Source organism: Macaca nemestrina, chromosome 12 (genome assembly GCF_043159975.1).
Source record: "Macaca nemestrina isolate mMacNem1 chromosome 12, mMacNem.hap1, whole genome shotgun sequence".
NCBI classification, from domain to species: Eukaryota; Metazoa; Chordata; class Mammalia; order Primates; family Cercopithecidae; genus Macaca; species Macaca nemestrina.
Genome location: NC_092136.1, coordinates 47,415,204 through 47,441,528, shown reverse-complemented (window position 1 = coordinate 47,441,528; position 26,325 = coordinate 47,415,204). Strand labels below are relative to the sequence as shown.

At 44.4% G+C, this 26,325-nt stretch overlaps 2 protein-coding genes across 18 annotated transcripts in view; one reads left to right on the top strand and one right to left on the bottom strand.

The window, feature by feature from the left end:
- Positions 1–26,325, bottom strand: part of LOC105486977 (HPS5 biogenesis of lysosomal organelles complex 2 subunit 2) — a 73,942-nt gene that overhangs the window by 10,933 nt on the left and 36,684 nt on the right. For 6 of the 14 annotated variants that reach the window (XM_071074997.1, XM_011750199.3, XM_071074992.1 and 3 more), the window contains 7 exons: positions 26,051–26,171; positions 25,692–25,847; positions 24,759–24,878; positions 23,478–23,591; positions 21,941–22,047; positions 19,922–20,192; positions 16,563–17,906 (listed from right to left, as the gene is read on the bottom strand). In XM_071074997.1, coding sequence (XP_070931098.1) covers positions 17,846–17,906; positions 19,922–20,192; positions 21,941–22,047; positions 23,478–23,591; positions 24,759–24,878; positions 25,692–25,847; positions 26,051–26,171 — 950 coding nt within the window. In that variant the 3' untranslated portion in view covers positions 16,563–17,845. The other 8 variants (XM_071074990.1, XM_071074988.1, XM_071074987.1 and 5 more) reach the window with 4 other exon arrangements.
- Positions 5,508–9,220, top strand: LOC105486978 (amyloid protein A). 4 transcript variants are annotated; one of them, XM_011750203.3, is made up of 5 exons: positions 5,550–5,605; positions 5,689–5,749; positions 6,189–6,283; positions 8,428–8,566; positions 8,970–9,220. In XM_011750203.3, the coding sequence occupies exons 3-5, from the start codon at positions 6,193–6,195 to the stop codon at positions 9,106–9,108; spliced, it is 369 nt and encodes a 122-aa protein (XP_011748505.2). In that variant the 5' UTR covers positions 5,550–5,605; positions 5,689–5,749; positions 6,189–6,192; the 3' UTR covers positions 9,109–9,220. The 4 variants fall into 4 exon arrangements, with proteins under 4 accessions (XP_011748506.2, XP_011748505.2, XP_070931100.1 ...); XM_011750204.3 differs by lacking the exon at positions 5,689–5,749 and having other exon boundaries at positions 5,508–5,605; XM_071074999.1 differs by lacking the exon at positions 5,550–5,605 and having other exon boundaries at positions 5,612–5,749; positions 6,189–6,268; positions 8,970–9,199.

Here is a 26,325-nt window from a genome sequence, read left to right as displayed (position 1 = left end):
ATGTAAAACTTTCTAGGTTGTGTTTCATCATGGGAACACGTCTTTGAACAAAAATGGGATCATATTCTATTTCACTCTTTCCCTTAAGAGATTGTCCATACTTCTCCAGGTCATTAAATGCTATTCCACAGTATCAGTATATGGCAGAGGCAAGGTCATACCAGGTCTGTCTGAATCCAGGGCTTGGCTCTTAACTTCTAGTCATACTGCTTCCAAGTCTAGGTGGCTGGGTTTTAGGATCTGTGATGGGAACTCAGTGTCACAACCTCTACTGGAAAGGTATTCTGGTGTTTTGTAACAGGACTTTCTGTTAGAGATAAGCATGGCAAAATGGGATGGAGACAAAGTTCAGGTTTCTGCTGCCAGGAGCTGAGATTGCTGTGACCAATGGCATTCTCCCAAACCAAATAATCCAACCTGGAATTACCATAAACCACTCATCATCTTTTCAAGTTCCCAGAAAAGAACATTTGTTAAGGGATGGAGGCAAGGAAGTGGAGAAGAAAGAGCACTGGCCAAGGTATCATGAGTGTCCTGCATTCTGGTCCTTCAATGAGCCATTTATCTTCTCTGCAGCTTCTCCATCTGATAGGAGTTTGGAGGCAGAGTTTTTCTTAATGTTAAAAGACAGTCGTGCCTAGAAGATACGGTGTACATGTTAGAAAGAAGGGACTGGCTGTGACTCTATAAAAAATGAATTCATGAACAAACAAATTACCCTTTCCCAGGGAGAAAGCTTGGATCCAGTAATTAGAGATCTCAAAAAGTAGAAGACCCGGCCTGCGAGGCCTGTGGCCTCCAAGTTTCAATACTGTGTGTCAGCTTTAAAAATGAGTTTCTTGCTGATAAATGTCCTCAGATTAAGCATGTGCTGAAAGTACTCCTTTTCCACCTTCACTAGCCACTCTTTCCTTCCCCTCCTCCCTTGTCCCTTCATTCTCTCCAGAACTTCTGCTAACTTTCATTCTCTTCAGGAGTTCAGCACAGTTGGGAGAAGATCAGAAAGTCATCCTCACTGTTTTTATTTTAGTCCACTTGACCTTTGGGGAGTAGTTCCACTGGCTCATAAGTATCAGCCCCCCACAGCACAGCACCCCACACTGAGCCCGAAAGCAATAAAGAATCCCAATCTGCTGTCACTAACCAGCACGCTCAACCGCCATGTCCTTTACCCTTCTTATCTCCCTGCTTTCACGTCACATCAACTAATTTCCCTAAGAGTCAGAGTCAGCCTCACCTCTCCCTACAGTCTGCCCACCCTTCTTCTACTACCTTCCAGTGAGTTCCTCAAAAGAAGGGTCTGCAGCGAGGATGCCCCTTTATCTCCGCCTGTTTCCTTCCCATTACAAAAACCTGAAACCTGTCTTTCCCGTGTTGATTTCACTTTATTCTCATCTTTACCCACGGGGTCTGCCTCCTGCAATTCCTCCTAGACAACAGAATGGGAAAGAGGAGTCCTTGTCCTCTTTGCTCTCCATGACCATTTCTCTATTCTTCACCCCCAGTTCTCTGTGATGTGTCTTCTTTGAAGTGCCTGATAAATTCATTACCACCTTCCCTCCAGTCTTACTAATGTTATCTACACAAGTGATTTCCAAACAGGAAGATTTTCAAACACTGATTCCTGAAGATCACCCCCAACTCGCTGAACTGAGACCGAGACCTCCAAAATTATGGATTAGGAATCTGTATTTTTTTTTTTTTTTTTTTTTTTTTTTTTTTTTTTTTTTGAGACAGAGTCTTGCTCTGTTGCCAGGCTGGAGTGCAACGGTGCAATCATAGCTCATTGTAACCTCAAACTCCTGGGCTCAAGTGATCCTCCCACCTCAGCCTCCCAAGTAGTGAGGACAACAGGAGCGTGCCACCATGCCCAGCTAACTGTTAATTTTTTGTAGAAATGGAGTCTCGCTATGTTACTCAGACTGGTCTCAAACTCCTGACCTTAACCCATCCTCCGCCTCCGCCTCCAAAAGTGTTGGGATTACAGTTGTGAGCCACCGTGCCCAGCCTAGAAATACCCACTAGAAGCTTCTGTGTAGACAATCTGCTTAGTGATATTTGGAGACAAAGTATCTCTTTATTGTATTTGTTGACAAAACTCTCCAGTCCTCTCCCATCTTCACGGAAAATTTTCACGGTTCATTCACAGCCCTCTTTCCAACATATTCACCACCAATACTCTTATTGACAATAACTATATTGTTGAACCTTCCAGTATACTGGATTCCCGGATCATGGCCCCCTCAAAGCCCTGATATGCAAATATCTGGGAAAAGAATGCTCCAGAGGAAAGGAACAGCTAATCCAAGGCCCGTAGGGTAAGATGTGCCTGGGAGTTTGGAGACCAGTGTGGCTGGAGCAAAATGAGCAAGAGGAGAGAACTGGATGATGAGTTACGAGAGGAAGGAGCTAGGACAGTTTGAGTAAAGTTTGAAAACCATTATAAGGACTTGACTTCAACTATAAGTGGAAGTGGAATCCTCTGGAGAGTTTTGAGTGGAGAGTGATAGAAGTTGTCTTGTGTTGTAACAGTCTGGCTGCTATATTGAAAAGACACTAGTTGGTGGCAAAGGTGGAAATGTGGAAGCCAGTTAAGAAGCCATCATACCCAGAAGATGATGCCTAATAACATCTCTCTGGGAGCAGCAGAGAGCTGATAAGGGTTTGCCTTCTGAATGTTTTTTGACAATTAATGTAAACATTTCAAGTAGGCTGAGACTTTATTGCATATTAACAATGTCCATGTTCATCTCTAAATGACTAATACTAAACATCATTGTTCCAAAGCTTTTCCATTTTTCTTAACCTTCAACCTGTCAATCTATTGCAGATGACTTCTACTTCACTCATGCACTGACTCTTTCAATCAATAAAAGTGACCGAGAACCTGCTACAGGTGAGGTGCTGTGTTTGGTGTAAAAGAGACAACAGTTATCTGTCAATAAGGCTGACAAGGTTCCCATCCCTGTGTTTTGTGCAGTCTGGGTCAAACTCAGAAATGCAAACAGGTGGAGAGCAATGAGTCCTATGACTGGTAAAGGAAAGGGCCTGCTGGTTTCCCTCAGGATCTCTGTCCTTCATCTCAAAATGCATCTTCCTTGTTATCTCTCCTCTCCTGCCTGTCTCAGAGGAAGACCTGCTCCAGCTACACTCTGGGCAACCCTATCCCCAGTGGTCCTGTGGGCCCTTGGTCATCAAAGTCTATGCTGTGCCCTATCTTTTACTCTCAGTCACTCTCTCTGTTAACATTCTCCCTGTGCCCTGTAACTCTCCCTCATCTTTAAATGAATCCTCCTCCTTTGACTTTTGCATGTATTCAGTCATACAATTCAACAAGCATTTATTGCACAGTGATATTCAATTTGCCACTTGCTAAAAGTCTGAACCTTGGCAGCTGAATGTGATCAGAAAAAAAGTACAACTGCTATGACTAGTCTCACTTTAAATTCATGGTCGTTAACCTTGAGCTACCGTACAATCCACTACCTTTCTCAAGTTCAGTCATATTCTTCCTCTCCTAGATGATCACTTTTTACTTCTCTTCTCTTCTGAAACTTCCCACAACTCCTCGTTCATTCTTTTCTCAGTTGACAAGTTTGCTTCCTATTTCATCGAAAAATAGAAGCAATCAGATATGAACTTTCTGGCTGGGCATGGTAGCTCACGCCTATAATCTTAGCACTTTGGGAGTCCAAGGCAAGAGGACTGCAGGTTAGGAATCTGAGACCAGCCTGGGCAACATGGTGAGACTCCCAATGTACTAAAAATTTTTACAATTACCCAGACATGTTGGCAAACAACTGTAGTCCCAGCTACTTGGGAGGTTGAGATGCAAGGATCACTTAAACCTGGGAGGCTGAGGCTGCAGTGAGCCATGATCACGCCACTGCACTCCAGTCCAGGCAACAGAGCAAGACCCTGTCTTGAAAGAAGAGGGGACGAGAGGAGAGGAGAGGAGAGGAGAGGAGAGGAGAGGAGAGGAGAGGAGAGGAGAGGAGAGGAGAGGGGAGGGGAGGGGAGGGGAGGGGAGGGGAGGGGAGGGGAGGGGAGGGGAGGGGAGGGGAGGGGATGGCTGGGGAGGGGAGGGGAGAAAAGAAAGGAAGATCAGGTGAGGAGTAGGCCAAGGAGTGTTTTTTAAACTTACTGTTTTCTCTTTCCCAACAAGATTGTCATTTCCTTTAAAAAGTAGTTATCCTGAGGCCTATATTCATAGAATTCTGAAGGTGCCTTATCTCCTCTGATCTAGGGAGGTAAGCAGGGTTGAGCCTGGTAGTACTTGGATGGGAGACTACCTGGGAATACCAGGTGTGAAAGAAAGAAAAGAAAAGAGGAAAGAAAGAGAGAGAAAGAAAGAGAGAGGAAGGAAGGAAGGAGAAAGAGAGAAGAAGGAAGAGAGGCAGAAAGGAAGGAAGGAAGAAAGGAAGGAGGGAGGGAAGGAAGGAAGGGAGAGGAAGGAAGGAGAAAGAGAGAGGGAGGGAAGGAGGAAGGAAGGAAGAAAAAGAGAGAGAAGAAGGAAGGAGAAAGAGAGAAGAAGGAAGGAAAAAAATGAAAGAGTGAAAATGAGCGAGAGAAGAAGAAACCACAGTTGCTGCTATGTCCACCAGCCTCTCTGCATGTCCTGGCCTCAGCCCTGCTGGGCTCTGGTACTGACACATCCTTTCTTCCTTCCTAATTTCCTAATTGACTAGGCCAGCTGAGCAGGGCTTTTCTGTGCCGAGGAGGTAAATCTCGGGATATCTAGACTGAGGGGTGGAAGGAGCCTTCCAGGGCACACATGAGACATGGCAGGGCTAGGCTGCCAGTTTTATTTTGTTTTGATTTAGAGACACGATCTTGCTCTGTCACCCAGGCTGGAGTGTAGCGGCATTACAGCTCACTGCAGCCTTGACCTCCTGGGTCTCCAGCAATCCTTCCGTTTCATCCTCTTGAGTAGCTGGGATTACAGCTGCACACTACCACAGCCGGTCCATTTATTTTTATTTTTTGTAGTGACAAGGTCTTACGATTTTGCACAGACTGATCTTAAACTCTTGACCCCAAGTGATCCTACTGCCGTGGCCTCCAAAAGCATTGGGATTACAGGAGTGAGCCACTGTGCTGGACTTAGTCTGTCAGCTTTGAAGCTTTAGATATGAACTCAGAGGGACTTGATTTCAGAGGCATCTGCCATGTGGCCCAGCAGAGCCCATCCGGAGGAAATGACAGTACAGTCAGGAGCTGGCTTCAAAGCCGCCCTCACTCCACGCCTTCCAGCAGCGCAGGTGCCGCCATCACGGGGCTCCCACTCTCAACTCTGCAGCTTCAGCCCCCTCAATGCTGAGGAGCAGAGCTGGTCTCCTGCCCTGACAGCTGCCATGCACAGCAAACCTATCTTGTTCCCACAGGTTGCACAACTGGGATAAATGACCTGGGATGAAGAAACCACTGGCGTCCAGGAACTTGTCTTAGACAGTCTTGTAGGGGAAATGACCTGCAGGGACTTTCCCCAGGAACCACATCCAGCTTTTCTTCCCTCCCAAGAGCCCAACAGGGAAGGCTCAGCATAAATAGCAGCCACCTCTCCCTGGCAGACAGGGACCCGCAGCTCAGCTCCAGCATAGATCAGGTGAGGAGTATGCCAAGGAGTGACTTTAAAACTTACTCTGTTTTCTCTTTCCCAACAAGATTGTCATTTCCTTTAAAAAATAGTTATCCTGGGGCCTACAGCCAGACCATTTTGAAGGTGTCTTATCTCCTCTGATCTAGGGAGGTAAGCAGGGTCGGCCTGGTAGTACTTGGATGGGAGACCACCTGGGAATACCAGGTGCTAAAAGCTTTAAGAATAAAAAATTGTGATCTTACTTTGTGTTTATCCCATGTTGAGTTCTGTGCTGGGCAGAGGGAACACACGGTAAATGCGTTGTGGGGAATTATAGGCTACTTGAGGGAGTGACAGTCTGGTCGTAACTCCCGCCTTCCTCCATCAATGCCACGTTGGCATCCTCTTACACAGTCAGGCTTTAGGGCTGATGGGTTCAGAACCAAGGGCTTCTGGCTCTGAGTGAGGTCCTGCTGCAAGGTTTCCTAGATGAGCCACTAAAATTCTAATAAGATCCAGTGGAAATAACCAGGCTCTTGTTGGAATATGAGTCCCAAGGAAAGCTGTGCCACTCTTGTGGGCGACTGCCTGACTTCTCCTTTCATTTCAGCACCATGAAGCTTCTCACGGGCCTGGTTTTCTGCTCCTTGGTCCTGGGTGTCAACAGCCGAAGCTGGTTTTCCTTCCTTGGTGAGGCTTATGACGGTAAGGCTTCAGAAGGTATGCAGGATTTCTGAAGAGAAGCATCATCCTGGACCTGATCAAATGGGGGAAATGATGCTTTCGGAAGGCTGCTTTTGAACCACAGAGTTGCTAGTGTCTGCGTTGCTAAGGCCTGTCATGAACTGGGCTTTGCGGGATTGCCCATCTCGGGTCTTTCAGAGCTGCTGGGAATATCTTCTTTCCCCGTAGTGCAGCTTCTCGGTGTGTTCAGCGGATGGATCACGTTTCAGAAGCCGCTGCAAGGTGTATCAAAAACACATCTCCTGAGCCGTAAGGGACGGGAGATCCAGTAACAACGCACACGGGGTATTTTTGTGCTTTCTTAAGGTTTGAGCCGCTGCCTTAGGTTGTGGTGCCCAATGTGCAGGATGTGCTGGGTGTCTGGGGAGCTGCTCAACAGCTTACAGAGTCAGTCAGTTACTCAGAGAAAGAACAATCATCCTTTCCAGGAGCAGCTGAGCTGTTTGTTTTGAGTAGAAGATGCAAAATAAGGCCTGCGATTGGTATAAAATGTCCCTCAGCATAAATCTCATAAGAGCATGACTAAGGCTGTTGACCCTTGTGTCTTCTTTCTCCTTCCTCCTTTGCTTTCCTAGTTGGATAATGTACAGGGCTCTTTAGCCTCGCTCTGTCAGGGTCTCCCTTCCAGGTTTGTTCCATTTCCATTCCTTCTCCAGCCTTCTTGACAGGAGATGGGAACTGACGTGCATCAAACTCCCACAAGGATCAGAGCATTTTGTGAGGCAGGCATCTTCCCCTCTTTGAAGGTGAGAAGGTTAGAGCAGCTGAGACCACTGCCCAGGGACTTACTGCCAGTCAGCAGGTGGCAGAGCAGAGGTTTGAGCCCAGCTGTGCTTGAGGTCAGAGCTCTTGCCAGGTAGACGCATCACTGACCAGCTCCTAGAGCTTGATGGTTATGAATCTCAGGCACGCCTTGGCATCACCTGAACTACCCATGCCTGCAACTCTCCAACAGAGTCTGCAGAAACTGGCCTGGGGTGTGGCCTGGGCATTGGGACTTTCAGTTTCTCTCTGGGTGATTAGAGAGTGCAGCCAAGGCTCACACCTGTAATTCCAGCACTTTGGGAGGCCAAGGTGGATGAATCACTTGAGGTCATGAGTTTCTGAGCAGCCTGGCCAACATGGTGAAACCCTGTCTCTACTAAAAACAGTAAAATGTAGCCAGGCGTGGTGGCAGGCACCTGTAATCCCAGCTACTCGGGAGGCTGAAGCAGGAGAATCACTTGAACCCGGGAAGCAGAGGTTGTAGTGAGTTAGATCGCGCCAGTGTGCTCCAGCCTGGGTGACAGAGCGAGACTCCGTCTAAAAAAACAAAAAAAGAAAGTGCAGCCAAGGCCGAGCACCACTGCTCTATTACTTCCTCAAGCAACCCACAGCATCAGCACAGCCTACTGAGAAAGTGTTTAGGGACTTTTATGCTCCTAGCAGTCAGTGGGACTCAGGTCACAATGACGTGTATCCCATTTGTAAGAATATATACTTTAGGTCCGGGTGCAGTGGCTCACGCCTGAAATCCTGGCACTTTGGGAGGTCAAGGCGGGGGATCACGAGGTCAGGAGCTCAAGACCAGCCTGACCGACATGGTGAAATCCCCATCTCTACTGAAAATACAAAAATTAGCCAGGTGTAGTGGCACATGCCTGTAATCTCTTCTACTCAGGAGGCTGAGGCAGGAGAATCTCTTGAACCCGGGAGGTGGAGGATGCAGTGAGCTGAGATAGCACCACTACACTCCAGCCTGGGCGACAGAGTGAGACTCCGTCTAAAAAAAAAGAATACATACTTTAGCAGTCAGGGCGGAGGTGCTCTGTGTCTGCCACCTTTCTCAGCATCAGTATTTCATGTCACCACCTCATTCCTATACACTCCTGGATCTTATCACGGACAGCTTCATTCTATAGCAGTGGCTCTTCACCAGGGGACCTGGAGAAGCCAACTAGGATAAAGGAATGGGCTTCTCAACCCACGGTATCCAAGGCTGCTACGATCGCAGGCTGAAAGCTTGAAGTCAGTGGAAGATTTGTCCTTCTATCATTCCCCTCTAAGGTGTTGTTGGATTCTTCATGTTCTCCTGATGTCCCTTCTGCCTTGCCTTTCCTTTCCAGGGGCTCGGGACATGTGGAGAGCCTACTCTGACATGAAAGAAGCCAATTACATAAATGCAGACAAATACTTCCATGCTAGGGGGAACTATGATGCTGCCCAACGGGGACCTGGGGGTGTCTGGGCCGCAGAAGTGATCAGGTAACTGGAGTTCCTGGGATGCCAGGGCTGGGTGAGCAGAGCTTGCCTGCCTTGGACAATCAGGAGGGAGGCGAGCTCCTTGTAGAGAAGTTAGAGGCTGCAGACCCTCCTCCTCTTGCCCTCTCTCTGCCTCTGTGCTCAGTGTGAGGGTCTGAGTGATGGTAGGAGCGAGTGATTCCTCACCCTCCCTCTCTGGGTGCTGTTCATCCAGCCTAGGGGTGCCCAGCCTGGCTGAGTGGGGTGGTGTCCAGGCAGGGGCAGTGTTTTCACCCCTCCTTCCTTGGCCTTTGTGGGCTCCTCTCAGAGCCCTCCCTTGGAACCCCCATTCCAAGGGAGAATGGGAGGGTGGGCTGTTGCTCACTGGCCTGGTGATTAATCTCCCTCTTGCCTGCCTGGACTACAGCGATGCCAGAGAGAATATCCAGAAACTCCTGGGCCGTGGTGCGGAGGACACACTGGCTGATCAGGCTGCCAATGAATGGGGCAGGAGTGGCAAAGACCCCAATCACTTCCGACCTGCTGGCCTGCCTGAGAAGTACTGAGCTTCCTCTTCAGTCTGCTCTCAGGAGACCTGGCTGTGAGGCCCTCAGGGCAGGGACACAAAGCAGGGAGAGGGCACACAATAGGTATCTAATAAATACTTAAGAGGTGGAATTTGTGGAAACTGTGTTATTCTTTGTGGTATAGACTGCCTGTTTAGTACGAAGGGGTGACCCATGCACATCTAGGCGAAAGTGGAGCCTGGGTGGGTGGGAGACAACTCCTGGGCACACAGGGCATCCTGGGCATCCCTGATCAAGGGCATGATGAGTTCAGTGACCACCCCCACAGGATCCCAGGGGCTTCAGCAGCATCCCACCCCTTACCCCATGTGAGCAGCTGCCCAGTGAGTTTGTAGGAACCCCAGCCATATTCCCAGTGAGTTCAACTGCACTCCAGCACGTTTTGCTGTCACCTCAATGGAGAGCTCCTTGCTTGTCAGCTTTGGCTTGTGGCACCCAGCAAAAGCTTCCTGCCACTCAGTGGCTACAGCCACACACTCTCCAGCAAGATTTAATCTCAGCCTTGTGAGGAGCCCTTTCCCAAATGTATTTCTATGTTCTTTAACCCTTAGTAGCTAATCTCATGTTAGTTGGTAATAACTCTGTTAAACCCGTCCTTTTATATCTGTGGCTACATCGATCAATTGTCTCACACCACTCACCCACCCCCTCGCCCAGGTCATGCAGAGGCCTCGCCAGTCGTTTTATTGCTATTCCCAGGCCTCTGTGTGCCCAGATCTCTTCACTGCCCTGTCAGTTGTGTCCCGTCCCCTTCTCAACCTCCTGGCCTTGTCCTCAATGACCTTTCCATGAGGCTTTGGGAAGCCTCATCCCAAGAGTCCTGGCAACTGATTCAATTAGTCTCATCAACACTAGCCCCTACTCCTGATCTCATTTTAAAATTTTATTTTCTTATTTTCTTATTTTTTGTTTAGGAACATCACCCTGCTTCCGACTGACCCAATTTTAAAGTTTCTCTTTATTCTCACTAAAGAATGGCTCTCCCATTTGTTTCCCTCATCTTTTTTTTCACTGACTTAGAATTCATGTCCAGACAAAAATTCCACTTCCTTGAAGAGCCTTCCCAGTAGCCATGAACCACACTCTGGGGCAGTTTGTGGCTCCCGAGCACTTTGTTCACACCTGCTGGTTCATCTTTACCCACTAGTCTCAGAACTGGTTTTGTATGTCAGTTCCCCTGCTGGACTGAAAGTCCCTCTAACACAGCTAGCATTTGAACAGTTCATAAAAAACACTTTCATTTCTATGGTCCTGTGTAACTGTTCACAAGATACATTAGTCTCACTCATTGTCGTTTGACAATGTTTATTGTTCTAAAGAGGAAGCGAGACATGTAGGTGGACACAACACAATAAAAGCCTCAATATAGGCACACAGTGGTGGCAGTTCAACTCTGCTGGGATATGGAAGGCCAGTGAATAGTAACTAGAATCACTGCCATCTTTTACATTGCAATTGCAAGACTGCGTCCTATACTTTATATGCTTTATCTGATTGACACCGCAAAGAAACCTTTGATGTTCTCAGGTGGATAAACAGGTTTAGAGGTATGTGCTCAGGACCTTCTCCAAGGTCACACATGTAACAGGTGCAGAGCCAGGACTACAGGCTGGTTTGTCTGACTCCAGAACCTGCGATACACTGAACAAGGCCAAGAGGTTCAGCAGTGGAGACCTCCTCTCTTCTTCAGGAAGATAGGGAACATGGTAAGAGCAGTGAATTCCATAAGCATGGGACCCCATCATACTTCATTTTTTGTAAAATTAGTTCCTTGATTAGAAGCAATGCCTTTGGGTCTCTCACTATTGAATAAGTGTGGATGTGCCACTCTCCCTAGTACCCCAGAGTGCAGTTGGAGGCTTGCCTAGAAACTAGAGGTTGAGGATCCTTCAGTAGTTCCTATACCAAGCCATAAGCCATGCTGCATCTGGAGATAGGGTCAGGGAGCTCTGCTGAACAGATGGGGAGGACATCAGAGTGGGAGGAAAAGGAAGCAGGTCGTGTGGGGAGAGAGAAGACCCAGCCTGCCATGATGGCTGGGTAACTACTGTTTCTTTTTTTTTTTTTTTTTTTTGAGACAGAGTCTCGCTCTGTCGCCTGGGCTGGAGTGCAGTGGCCGGATCTCAGCTCACTGCAAGCTCCGCCTCCCGGGTTTATGCCATTCTCCTGCCTCAGCCTCCTGAGTAGCTGGGACTACAGGCGCCCGCCACCTCACCCGGCTAGTTTTTTGTATTTTTTTTAGTAGAGATGGGGTTTCACCGTGTTAGCCAGGATGGTCTCGATCTCCTGACCTCGTGATCCACCCGTCTCAGCCTCCCAAAGTGCTGGGATTACAGGCTTCAGCCACCGCATCCAGCCGTAACTACTGTTTCTTATCTAATACACCCTCAACTTAGATAACAGACTAAGTCTAGGTGACAAAACCTCAAAGAATAGCAGACTCTCCCCACTGCACCCGCTTCCCACCTCTGCCACCTTTCCACAATTCTTAGCAAGGGTTCTCCCGAAAAGAAAGCGGAAACAAAGTCTTGCGTGCAGGTATTTTATTTGGGGAATGAACCTGGGGAGCAGGAGTGAGACAGTGGAGTAAAACAGGGAGGAGCAAAGCCAATACAGGGACACATTATACAGCTGGCCATGCAGAAGAGCTACATAATGATGCCAATGGGACCTTCAGAGGAACGTGTAAAAAGTGTCTCAGTGCTCTCCATTAGGAGTCCAAAATGAAAGGCATCTAGCAATTGGCTTCCATCTCCCTTTGGTCAAAGGTGGCCCCACCATTGTTAACTTTTCTGCATTTCTTGGCTATGCACACATGAGTGTCCAGTGGGTTCACCTGGAGTAGGAAGTAGAAGGTCCACGGAGCAGACCCAAAGCAAGGTGCTACCAGGTTGTACCTGCATGAAATGAATCAAAGCCTGTGGTAGAACTCATGGCTGTAGCAGTGGCTGGAGAAAGGGGAGGGGGCCAGCAGGTCCGAAGTAGTTGACAGGCTGCATCTGATACACAGTGCAAAGCTTTGCTTTTTGAAAGTAAGGTCTGGACACAGCAAGTTCACTCAGGAACAAAGGAATGGATTGGATCTTAAGACTGAAAATAAAAGAGACAAGAAGAAACTATACTGGGCAGCCAAGATGGGGAAAGAGGCAGGGCTACTGGGACAGACAGAGAAATGTAAACCACCATGGACTAATGAAACCTGCCATAACCCTTGTGGTCCCACACAGAGGCCACTCCCAGGGGGAACATGATCCAGAGCACAGTGCTCCGTAAGACACTGAAGGAATTTAGGGATGCTATGGGGCTTTAATAGGTTTAGGGACATGGTGACTTTCCTAGCAACAAGATTGTAACACACTACATAATCTTTTGCTTGAAATAACTTTTTTTTTGTTCTCTTACAACATAGGTACTTTGTTAGAGGTTGGGGTAAAATGAGGGTAATATGATGGCCTTTATGGTTAGAGGATACAAGGAATACATGAATCTTATGCCCAATCAAACCCACAAGGTCCCCAATGGAGATAAGTTCTGAGGACAATGACCAGTACTCTACTGCTGGTTGGGGTTTGGCCCCAAACTTCAAAGCAGAACTCCGGTAAGCTGGGCTGCACTGCACAGTCTGGGCTAGAAGCCTAAGAGGACTTCTTTCAAAATCAGTCTCCAACCCCTGAGATCAGAAAGGCCATTCCAGTCAGTCCCCACCAGCCCTGGAGGAAGCGAACCAGAGAGCATGAGCTTGTGTTGGACCCACTCAGAGCCAAGTTCCCACTGCGCGCCTCATAGGCTTTTTCCAAAATTAGAAAAGGACAGACAGACCGGTGAGACCTGCTCTCCTTCACTTCCATTAGTAGGGTAAGGCTAACTTGCTTTAACAAAGATACTCCAAAATACAGAATGTTAAGGAATATACAAACTTACGTCACACTTAACAGTTTGTGATGAGTATTTCAGCCGCCAGGGACTTCCGCTCCGTACTTTCAGGTTCCTTCCAAGTTGTTGGCTCTACCATACTTTAGACTGACCCTTGCTACTCAAAGTGTGATCCAAGGACCAGAGGCATCAGCATTGCCTGGGATCTTGCCAGAAATGGACAGTCTCAGGCACTACCCTAGATCTACTGTGGCAGTCAGGAGCTCCTACCTAATTTGTAGGAACTACTGCAAAATAAAAATGTGGGAACTTGTTGAGAAGCCAAAATGGAAAAAAAATGTGGGGACCCTTGTCCATCAATTATTAAAAATTTCAAAAGAGTGAGAGCAGAACATTAAACCAAGTGGGGGGCCCTCATAAGCTTGGGGTTCTGACAATTATATGGCCCTCGCATCCGTGTGAGGCGGACAGAATCCTGAGGACATTTCAGCAGGTGGGCAATGGGTGAAAAGCCACGCCAGGGTTGAACAGGAACATACGCAAAAAGTGCAAAGTGCAGAACGTACGCAAGGAATGGAGGACCCAGGACAAGGGATAAACTTGGGCTCTGAAACTGAGAAAAAGTTTGAAAATAGATCACAGAGGGCCTTAAATGCCAAGCCCAAGGGCGTGGGCTGTACTCTGAAAACAGAGGGGAGGCGCTGAAAGTTTCTCACTGGGAAGTGGCATGACTGGGCCCCAAGAAGACAAAGATTCTGGCAGCGCATCTGCAAGTAACTTCCCATGAGAGCAAGATAAACACTCTTTCTCAGGGGCTGTGGTGCATCTACACACAAGGATGACTCAATATCTAAATCTCCGAACAGTGTGGGGGAGGCGGGCAAGTTGAGGGAGGTTAAATTAGTCCATTGAGGCTGGGCACAGTGGCTCATGCCTGTAATCACAGCACTTTGGGAGGCCCAGGTGGGCAGATCAGTTGAGGTCAGGAGTTCGAGATCAGCCTGGCCAACACAGTGAAACCCCATCTCTACTAAAAATACAAACATTAGTCAGGCATGGTGGCGAACACCTGCAATCCCAGCTACTCGGTAGGCTGAGAGGCAGGAGAATCACTTGAAACCAGGAGGTTGCAGTGAGCTGAGATCACATCATTGCATTCCAGCCTGGGTGACAGAGTGAGCCTCCATCTCAAAAATAAAATAAAAATAAAAATAAATTAGTCCCTTGATCTATAGATTTCAGGTTTGGGGCAGGGTCTCTACCAATTGTTTTGTTTTGTTTTTTTGAGACGGACTCTCACTCTGTCACCCAGGCTGGACTGCAGTGGTGCAATTTCAGCCCACTGCAACCTCTGCCTCCCGGGTTCAAGCGATTCTCATGTCTCAGCCTCCTGAGTAGCTGGGACTACAGGTGTGTGCCAGCATGCCCAGCTAATTTTTTTTTTTTTTTTTTTAACAGAGTCTCGCTGTGTGGCCCAGGCTGGAGAGCAGTGGTGCAATCTCAGCTCACTGCAACCTCCACCTCCCGGGTTCAAGTGATTCTCCTGCTTCATCCTCCCAAGTAGCTGGGACTACAGGCACCCACCACCATGCCCAGTTAATTTTTTTTTTTATTTTTTTTTTATTTTTAGTAGAGACGGGGTTTCACTATGTCGGTCAGGCTGGTCTTGAACTCCTGACCTCAGATGATCTGCTGCCTTGGCCTCCCAAAGTGCTGGGAGTACTAGTGTGAGCCACCGTGCCTGGCCAGCCATTGTATTTTTAACAAGCTCCTGTGGTGATTCTGATATGTAGCCAGGTTTGTGAACCACCTGACTGGGTGACATCTAAGATTGTTTACATTTATTGTGCTGAGATGAACTGGTAGCAGTAATGGGATGTCAGTGGTTAGAGGTGAAGAGAGGAAGGTCACTTAAGACTGCTGTAATGGGCCAGGCGCAGTGTCTCACACCTGTAATCCAAGCACTTTAGGAGGCCAAGGGAAGCGGATCACCTGAGGTCGGGAGTTCCAGACCAGTCTGACCAACATGGAGAAATCCCAGCTAATATATAATTAATTTAAATAATAATTATAAATTAGCTGGGTGTGGTGGCACATGCCTATAATCGCAGCTACTCGAGAGGCTGAGGCAGGAGAATTGCTTGAACCCAGGAGGCGGAGGTTGCTGTGAGCCGAGATGACGCCATTGCACTCCAGCCTGGGTAACAAGAGTGAAACTCCATCTCCAAAAAAGAAAAAAAAAAAAAAAAGACTGTGGCAATAGTCTAGGCAAGAAGTAATGAGAACATGGGCTGGTGGCAAGAGACAATGGGAAAAAAATGACTAATGGAAAAAAACACCAGCAAGGCAGAATTGAGAGGATGTACCTAGTAATTAGAAGTGAGCATAGAGGAGGAGGAAGAGGCAAGGATGACGACTACAAGGTTTTGAGCCTTGACCAGGGGAGTCACAAATTTAACACATGCAAGGAAATTATTAATTTCAATTTTCATCTTCCCACTGTCTCTGGCTCATGTAAATCCAATGTCTATGGGTCTGAAAACTACCAGGTCCAACGACGACATCTCAAACCTTTCTAACAAGAGCTAACATTATTACCTATATGCTATGTCACAGGCACTGTACCCTATATTTCCATCTCCTTTAATTCTCACTAAAGAGGAGCTCTAACACCTCACTCTTTCTTTGTGCTATTCATTATCTCATCTAATCCTCAAAATACCCTGAATCAGAGCTACTATCATCCCAATTTTACAGATGAGAACACTAAAACTTAGAGAAACAAAGGAACTTCCCAAGGTCATGAAGCAAAAGAGAGCACAGATATTCAAACCAAGGCAGTCAGCCTCAGAACACAAGCTCTCAGCCACTACGCTGCCCTGTAAAACAGTGGTCAGATCTGGAAACAAAAGCGAAAGGGAGGTAACCATGAATCACAATCTGCCTGGAACTTTCAGGCAAGTGAAAGAAAGACACAAGTTCTATTTAAAAACTAATACCCAAATAGACTGCAAGTTTAAATGTTTAACTGAAGATTTTTTTTTTTTTCATCTAGCCCAAAATATCATGAAGGTGATTTTTGTTTGTTTGCCTTGGAAAATAAATTCAAGTGACAAGATTTGGTTTTGTTTGTTATACTAGAAATTTCTCTCCATACCCTTTATCAAATGAGAATTGCTGTGCCTTGAGAAAGTCTGTGAGGAAATGATTGCACAATTGTGCCAGTTCACGCTGTCTGCTTGCCATGGGACTTCCTCTGGGCCTTCTTGTAGTCACTGTGCTGACCGTGGACAGGGGCTGTCACCCTTATCTCAGTATAGACGCACATTTCAACATAATCCAATAGAGCCAAAAGGCAAATTATGCTAGTGGGAAGGTTTTCCATACTTCCCAGAATTCTCCCATCCAAGTACTAACCAGGCCCGACCTGCTTAGCTTCCGAGATCAGACCAGATTGGGCGCGTTCAGGGTGGTATGGCCGTAGACTACTTCCCAGAATTCTAAGAATTCTCCTTTCCCTGACAATCTCTTTAATCCATATGGTTACATCATATCTAGGAGTAATGTGTAAGTTTAACAGTGATTTGTGTCCATATTCTCTGGTTGTGTTACAAATGAAAAAAAGAGTTGAATTGTTCAGTGCATCCAACACTTTACTTACTCCACATCTTTCAGCAAAAATGCTCACAATAAACCTTCTGCCTACGTTCTGTTCAAATGAAAACTTTAGTCATACTTTACATTTATTATTAATATAACATGCTATGTAAATGTACAGGAGCCTGACAAATGACAATCTACTTACATAATTTAAATAATACAAGTGCTTGCTGCAGTCTTTATTAGTACACAGCTTTGTTATGGCTTCTTAGAAATAATTTTTAAAAGTGCATGATTCTTGTGGGCTACTCTGTTTAGGAAAGATTATAGATAACACATTTCTAAGAATGAATCAGTCAGCTGTATATAGGTTCAGATTAGAAAATATTAAATAAACACAGGGAAAAACATTTTAAATTAGCTTAATTTATATATGAAGACATTTTATTTAATTTATTTTTCAGACAGGGTCTTTCTCTGTCACCTAGACTGGAGTGCAATGGCACAAACATATCTCATTGCAGCCTGGACCTCCTGGCCGCAAGCACTAGGCCCAGCTAATTTTTTTATTTTTTGTAGAGATGAGTTCTCACTATGTTGCCCAGGCTGGTCTTGAACTCCTGGCCTCAAGTGATCCTCCCATCTTTACCTTCCAAAGGGCTGGGATTACAGGCCTGAGCCACTGCACCCAGTCCCATTTTACTTAAATATCAAATTCAAATCTTCAGTGTTCTACTTATTTTGGGTTTGTTAATTCCATTATACAAGGTCTTATTTCAGTAATTTCCATACTGTGTCAGACAAGATATAAAAATAATTCAACTCCAGGCAATAATACTATCTGTCTTCATGTGACCAGGATGAAAAGCTTCTGCTCCCAACATGGAAGCCACAGTAAGAAAAGAATCTCTCTAATCCACTAGCAACAAGCAATTGATACTGTAGTTCGGAATAATACTAGGACATTAACATTCTAATTCTAGCAAACAAGGACTGACTCTTTTCAAAATTCAACTTTGGTTAAGAAATGCTGAGTACAACTTTGGTTAAGAAACACTGAGGTCATAGATAAAGAGTCACAGACGCCAATGCCAAGGGTACAGACACTGACAAAAGTGGCTCCAATAAGATGGCAGGATTTGGGGGTGGTGTCTTTCCTTCAATAACAAATGCATTCAGAAGGTTCAGGAACATGATTTAGCTTTTCTCAAAATGTCATAACATCCTGCTGAATCTTCTCCCACTAGGCCTGCTGGGACCAGAGAAACCGATCACATTTTTCAAGCATGCTTTGTATCAGGGCCCTGAAATCCCAAATAAAAGAAACAAGCAAATTTAGTTGCCATGGTTCATTCTTCACAGAAAACTTAAAAACTACAGAGTTTCAGAGGATTCAAAAAGTTGACTGACTCTGTGCATCAAAAGACACAATCCACAGAGTGAAAAGGCAACCTACAGAATGGAAGAAAATACTTGCAAATCATATATCTGACAAGGGATTAATGTCCAGAATATCGGAGAACTCTTACAGCAACAACAACAAAAACACCCAACCAGATTCAAAATGGGCAAAGGACTTGAATAAGTATTTCTCCAAAGACAATTATATAAATGGTCAATAAGCATATGAAAAGATGTTCAACATCTCTAATCACTAGAAAAATGCAAATCAAAACCACAATGAGGTAGTACCTGACACCCACGGGGATAGCTACTATTTAACAAAAAACAACAACAGAAAATGACAAGTGTAGGGCTAGCACATGGAGAAACTGGAACCCTCGTGCACTGCCAACAGGAAAGTAAAATGGTGCAGTCTCTACAGAACAGTATGGTGGTTCCTCAAAACATTAAAAATAGAATTATCATATGATTCCAGAATTCCACTTTCAGGTATATACCCAAAAGAACTGAAAGCAGTGTCTGGAAGACATATTTGTATACTCATATTCATAGTGGTGTTATTCACAATACCCAGGAAGCAGAAGCAATTCAAGTGTCTGTCAACAGATGAATGGATAAACAAAAGATGGCATATATATACAACAGAATATTATTCAGCCTTAAGTAGAAAGGAAATTCTGACACATGCTACAACATGGATAAACCTTTAGGATGATATACTCAGTGAAATAGGCCAGTCACAAAAGGACAAATGTATTAATTCCACTGAGATGAGGTATTTAGAATAGTAAAATTAATAAAAACAGAAAGTAGAACTGTGGTTGCCAGGGGCTAGGTAGAGGAAGTAAGTTGCTGTTTAATGGGTGTAGAGTTTCAGTTTTGCAAAATGAAAAAGTTCTAGAGACTGGATGCAAAACAATGTGAGTATACTTAATACCACTGAGCTGAACATTTTTAAATTGTTAAGATGATAAATTTTATGCGTATTATACCACACACACACACACACACACACACACACACAAAGACTGAGACATTAGGTACCTGGTAATTTTTTTTTTTTTCAGAGTTTCATTCTCGTTGCCCAGGCTGGAGTGCAATGGCATGATCTTGGCTCACTGCAATCTCCGCCTGCTGAGTTAAGCAATTCTCCTGCCTCAGCTTCCCGAGTAGCTGGGATTTACAGGTGTCCGCCACCACGTCCAGTTAATTTTTTTGAATTTTTTTTTAAATGGAGACAGGGTTTCACTATGTTGGTCAGGCTGGTCTCGAACTCCTGACCTCAGGTTATCCACCTGCCTCAGCCTCCCAAAGTGCTGGGATTATAGGCATAAGCCACTGTACCCAGCCAGGTACCAGTAATTTTTTTTTTTTTTTTTTTTGAGATGGAATCTCGCTCTGTCACCAGGCTAGAGTGCAGTGGCACATTCTCGGCTCACTGCAACCTCCACCTCCCGAGTTCAAGCAATTCTCCTGCCTCAGCCTCCCAAGTAGCTGGGACTACAGACACGCACCAACACGCCCAGCTAATTTTTGTATTTTTTTTTTTTTTTAGCAGAGATGGGGTTTCACCATGTTGGCCAGGATGGTCTCAATCTCTTGACCTCGTGATCCGCCCACCGCAGCCTCACAAAGCGCTGCGATTACAGGCGTGAGCCACCACAACCAGCCTGGTACCAGTAATATTTTTAAAGAATCAAGGACACATCAGATTATTCTGGTTAATCTGAACAGCATCTTGGTCATGACTGTGAATGAAATATTACTTTAGCCTCTTCCCTTAATTACCAGTTCAGTCTCAGTCTCCTCATGTTAGTGATGGGTCGGGACTAACTGATCTCCACATCTACCTCTGAATGTCTGGCATTCTACCTTCTCCAAGTACCATGCAGAGGGTAGGACAAACTGGTATTACCTCTGCCTTTTCTCGGCAATCCTCAGGACATCGCAGGTTCTGGTAAACTTCTCTGACAACTCAGGGGCCAGACCACATTCCTGTAGCAGTGACCAAGCCCGATCTGGGCCCATGGCCTTAGCTAACAGAAGTGCCACATTCTCCACGTTGATGGGGGAAGGCCCATCACTGAGGCTCCCATTTAGTGACTCCTGGGGGGCTGGCCTCGTGCTCTTGTTCTGTATGAGATGAAGGAGAAGCTTCCATTCCTCCACAGTCTCTGGGATCCAACCTAAACACACACAGGGAAATGTCAGTTTGACCACTCTTAGCACACTGACTGGATACAAGAGATGGTCAAAACTGTGAAAATGTTTAATGCCAAAACATAAAAATATTCAAGAACATAATCTCATCACCCTAACACAAGTTATTTTCTGAAAATTTGTTGTATAAATTGTTCATGAGAAAGAGAAGTCACAAAATTAACTTTGATTTTTTTTTTTTTTAAAAGAGAGACAGGGTCTCACTACCATGTTGCCCAGGCTGGTCTTGAACTCCTGAGCTCAAGCAATCCTCCCACCTCAGCCTCCCAAAGTGCTGGGATTATAGGCATGAGCTACCATACCCGGGCAGCTTCAGAATTCTTTCAACCACTCAGTAATTACCCAGGGCATATCCTATGCTAGGCACTGGATATGTAATGATGAACAAAAGAGACACAATCCCTGTACTCTTGTGGAGCTTACAGTATAGTATAGGAAACAAAACTTAAACACATAAGTAAATATATACTTATAAAGTATGCTAAGCACTATGAAAAAAAAGAACAAGGAAGCATCAGAGAGAATGGCTGATAAGGGCTCTATGAGGAAGTGACATTGAAGCAGAAAGCTAAAAGATCAGATAAGCTTAGAGGACATATGCATGGGGCCCACATAATGTGAAAACTTGGAGTGGAGGCCATCAGAAATAAAGAGGCCTACACTTCTGATAAAGGAAACATGGAAGACAATGTGACACAGGAAAGAACTTGATGAATTCAATGAATTTTTCTTTTCCTTTTTTTTTTTTTTGAGACCAACTTTAAAATTCAACACAAACCTAGCATGTTTCTTCTCCAAATATTCAAACCTTGGAAGTCTTCCTTGACTATTCCCCCTCCTTCATTTGCTATATCCAGTATCAGCATGTCCCACCGCATTTTCCTTTGAAATGCCCACTGGATGTGCTCCTTTTGCTGCCCTACTAATCACCATTTTTTTTGGGGGGGGCACTCTGTTGCCCAGGCTGGAGTGCAGTGGTGCGATCTCAGCTCACGGCAACCTCCGTCTCCCAGGTTCAAGCAATTCTCCTCCTCAGCCTCTCAAGTAGCTGGGATCACAAGCATAAGCCACCATGCCCAGTTAATTTTTGTATTTTTAGTAGAGACGGGGTTTCACCATGTTGGCCAGGCTTGTCTCAAACTCCTGACCTCAGGTGATCCACCCACCTCGGCCTCTGAAAGTGCTGGAATTACAGGCGTGAGCCACCATGTCTGGCCAGAATCATCTTTAATTAATGGGAAATTAAAAAAAAAAAAAAAAAGAAAAGCCTAGGCACACATTTTGGAGGAAGTCCTTGGTCTGAACCCCAGCTCCAGCATTTACTGTTAGTAGCTGTGTGATTTTGGGCCAATTAACTATCCCTTCTGTACCTCAGTTATCTGGAAAGTGGAAATAATAGTAACTATCCCCAGAGTTTATCTCATTTAAAACAACATATGGAAAGCACATAGTATAGTGCCTAACACATAGTAGGCACTCATGAAATAGAAAAGTTGCCTGTAGTTTATTCTTAATTGTGATTTCGTAACATATCAAGGGCTATAGGTAAAAAACAAAAAACAAACAACAAACACAAAAAACTCCACAAATGTGACAAGTAAAATTATATATTAAATTATGATCATTGAAAGGTTCACCAAATTTTTTTTGTTGAGAAGTCTGGAGTAACTTCTAAAAATTGACAACCAAGAGTAACCAGTTAGGACTGACATACCATTGTCCCCTTCCATCAGGCTCATATCATTCAGGTACACAATATTGGTGAAGGCCTCTCTTCTTCTCTCCAGCTCCAAACAGAGAGTTAGATATCCAGGCCAGAAACTTTAAAGAGACCAAAGTTGAAGAAAGGAATAAAAGACCATAAATTTATCTGGAGCTGTGCTGTCCAAAACAGCAGACACAGTCACATGTGGCTATTTCAATTTAAATTAATCAAAAGTAAATAACATCTGAAGGTCAGCTCTTCAGTTAACATATTCACATTTCAAGTAGTCAATGGCTACACGTGGCTAGTGGCCACCATTGGACAGTTCAGTAGAATATCTCCACTATGATAGAAAGTTATATTAGATGACCCTGATCTATGGAAAAAAACCAAAAAAACTAGCAACAAATGCTGACATTTGAGGCCAAGCTCCAATTACAAGGCATTTAAAATTTATTCACTTTACAAACTTTAAAATTCAACACAAACCTAGCATGTTTCTTCTCCAAACATTCAAACCTTGGAAGTCTTCCTTGACTCTTCCCCCTCCTTCATTTGCTATATCCAGTATCAGCATGTCCCACCGCATTTTCCTTTGAAATGCCCAGTGGATGTGTTCCTTTTGCTGCCCCACTAATCACCAATCCACTCATATCTAAATTACTCCAACAGCTTCCTAGCTGGCCTTCTGTCTCCAGCCTTCTCATGTATGACATCAGAAATGATCTCTAGAAAGCTCTACTTTCATTATGCAATTTTTGCACCAAAAAGTTTAGTCTAAAAGGGTCTCTACTGATAACCAAATACTTCTGCCAGCTTTCAAGGTCCTGCATTATCTTGTCACCCACCACCTGGCCAGACTCAGCCCTTATTATCAATGAACAAATATGTATCAAGTGCCTACCACTACACAAATTAGATATAGACATTATGAGGGAAAAGAAAGACACAAGTCGCTATCTCCAAAAGTTTATAATCCAGGTGGAGCCATAAGGCAGCATCACCAGGCAATAAATAAGTGACTGAAGTGTGATGTGGATAATAAGCAATGTCAGTTTTCCACGCCCTTGCTCTCTCTCACCTAACTCACCCTCTCCTGGCTCCTTTATAAATACAAATCCTACCCAGGTTTGAGGTTTTATCTTCAAAATCTCACCTCCTCCCTGAGTCCTTCACCAGCGATTCTATTGAGCCCATTTTGATCTCTCTCTTACTATATTAATTATAAAAGCCTGTATCAATTATAATTGGTATCACACAATCTGGTGCTTAATGAAATACTATCTACATGCCTGAGAACTGGGGCTGGCAACTAAGCAGAGGGAGTGGAGGGGAATTAGCAAAAGGCTATACAAAAAAAGAAGAGCACGAAATTTAAACGGAAAAAACACGTTTAATTTACTATCACTTAAAACAAAAAGGTGCTTTTAAATAGCAAAGAGACTCCCCAAATAATAATGTGTATTAATTCAGACCCTTAACTATAAGGTTGTTAACTGAAATGTTTCTAATCTTAACTTCAGTTTCTAAGAAAATTCTCACTTACCCACAAGACCTGCAGATGTCTGTCATTTTCTCTTTCGTTATAAAATCTGCAGGAAGCTTAATTAGATGAAGGATCAGCTGACTGTAACCCCAGGAAAGTAAGTGTGAATGAGGCCTATGAAATGAAAAAGAATGAGTAAATCAGATAGGAAATAAACTCTAGAAAATGCTTACTAATCACCTAATAGGTAAGAATAGAGTTTAACTGCATTCTATTACTACATTTTAAAAACATTGCTATTTGGCTTTTGAAAAATTAAAAACAGATATTTTTCCTATAACCTGTTTATTTTTAAAGATTAGATACTTCAGGTAATCAAAAGCAAAAGAAATTCTTTTTTGATACTTTAGGTAATCAAAAGCAAAAGAAATAAATTATTTTTTCTTCTTTTAATTCTATCATTCCATCACTCACAGATAACAACTGCATATCCTTCTAGACTTTTTGCTAGGAATGTAAGACTGGCATTTGGGGGTCTTTTAAGAAGTTTCTCCTGGGGGAAAACACAAGGAACAGTTCTGACACAAGTAGCCGTGTGTAGCTTGCCTGAATTTTATTTTATTTTTAAAGTCCTAAATCAGGTCAGGTTATGTCTAGAAATTCCTTGACAAATGTTTAGGAAGAAAACACTTACATACCTATCTCTCTAACCCCCCAACCCAGTTTTACCCTCTCACAGGCTATCATCAAGGTCTCTTAATGTGGGCCCATGAAAAACCTGCAGGGGGTCAGTTGTGCACAATTTTGCAAGACTGCATTTTTCTAAAAGGAATCATCAGATTCTTATAGGGTGACCCCAAATAATTTCAGGACCACTAAGAAATATACTTCATCTCATTACTACCATGACTTGGGTCAGTCTCTTCCATAGCTATTCCTAAAGTGAGCCCAGAATGCCATATGTGAATAAACCAGTTCCATTCCAAAGGAACACTGGAGCTTAATCCTTAGAAATAAGACTCCTAGCCAGGTGCAGTGGCTCACACCTGTAATCCAGTACTTTGGGAGGCCAAGGCAGGTAGATCGCTTGAGCCCAGGAGATCGAGATCGGCCTGGGCCATATGGCGAAATCTCATCTGTACAAAAAATTAGCCGGGCAGAGTGGTGTGCTCCTGTATTCCCAGCTACTCAGGAAGCTAAGGTGAGAGGGTTGAATCACCCGAGCCTAGGAGATCAAGGCTGCAGGAAGCCATGATCTTAGCACCACATTCCAGCCTAGGCGACAGAGTGAGATCCTGTCTCAAAAAAAAAAGAAAGAAAGAAAGAGGACTTCTTCTGTACCTGGGATAACCTTCATCATCCATTGTGCTGGTGCTTGGTGGAGCATCAAGGGACACTGCCAAAAGCAGCCAATCCAACCTTAAAGACTCTGGTTGCAGAAGGGACTCAAGAAAAGATGACCTAAGAGAAAGTTGGAGAAAAAGTCACCAATCTTCACACTAAGAAAGGAAACATAAAATGTGGGGAGTGTGAAGAAAACCTGATTAAGAGACGAATACAGTAGAAGAAATAACTCGAAGACTCTTCTGCTACAAAATGTCTAGAAATGCTGGCGACTAAGCTCCAAGATAACAAGGAAAATGTCAAAGGGCCAAAAAAGAAAAAAAAAAAAAAAGGAGAGAAAGAAAGAGACAAATAAAAACTAGTGTGGCCAAGGTAGGAAGATCACTGAGGCCGTAAGTTTGAGGCTGTAGGATGCTACGATCACACCCATGAATAGCCACTGCATCCAGCTTGGGCAACATTGTGGCAAATGTGAACCAATCAAAAGAAGAAAGGAGGAAGCTGCTAGTCTAATAAGCCAGGGGCACAGGTCACGAGTGTTACAACCATGGGGAGACAGAAAATCAGACATCAGCCTAAAAAAAGAAGAGCTGGAACTGAGATCTATGTCAATAAAAAGGTAGCAGTGAATCTACTCACTGCAAAGACAATAAGAAGCTTATCTTCTTAGTCCAGGCCCTGAATCAAGGGATTAATTTTGCACTGATCTGAGAATCTCTGAGAGGGAGGGAAGAAGTGTGGTACATGCACATTTGTGATGTGTGCTGTGACATGTGGCAGAATGTTACAAGGCTGTCCAAATCCTCCTCTTCCATAGTAGGTGCCTCAACCCCTTGGTAATTAACAGCAACAATGTGACACCTGCTTATAAAAGAGAAACAATGCCCTATCAAAAGAAAGGAGAGTCTGCAAATATCTTCTCCTTCTCACCGCTGATCTTCAGGCCTTGATTTCACCAGACTGTCTAAATAGGCCAAAAACTCAGCAGGATGATGATGACAAAGTTGTATGATATCCGAGGGCAAAATGGATGGATAGAACTTGATTAAGGATCGAAGAGCAGATTCCCCAAACTTCTCATACAACCTGCATTTAAAAACAAAACACTTTAGTCTCTAATTTCAGTGAAATGCTATAACTTGGTTACATTTAGGTTACTTGCTACAAATGAAAATAAATATACTAACAGAAGCTGCCTCATATGCAAATGAGTAACACGTTAGAGACTAAAATACACACAAAAAAAGCATGTGCTTTAGTTCATAAAAACAATATATAGGACAACTTACCGGGTAGCATAAACAACTAACAACGGACTATCAAAAGGAACTTTGTCATCTAGTAACTTTAACCTTGTTGGTAGATCTCCTTCTTCCATCTCCATATACACAGGATTGGAACTTGCCAATTCTGAAATATAAAGCATACCCTTTTCCAAACTTTATCTCTTAGATGGAAATATTCAATTTATGAACATGCTCATTCAGAAATCATCAGTCACTTACCTACTGTGTGGACCTATTATGTTCAAGGCCCAATGTTTGTTAAGCATTGTAGGAGAAAC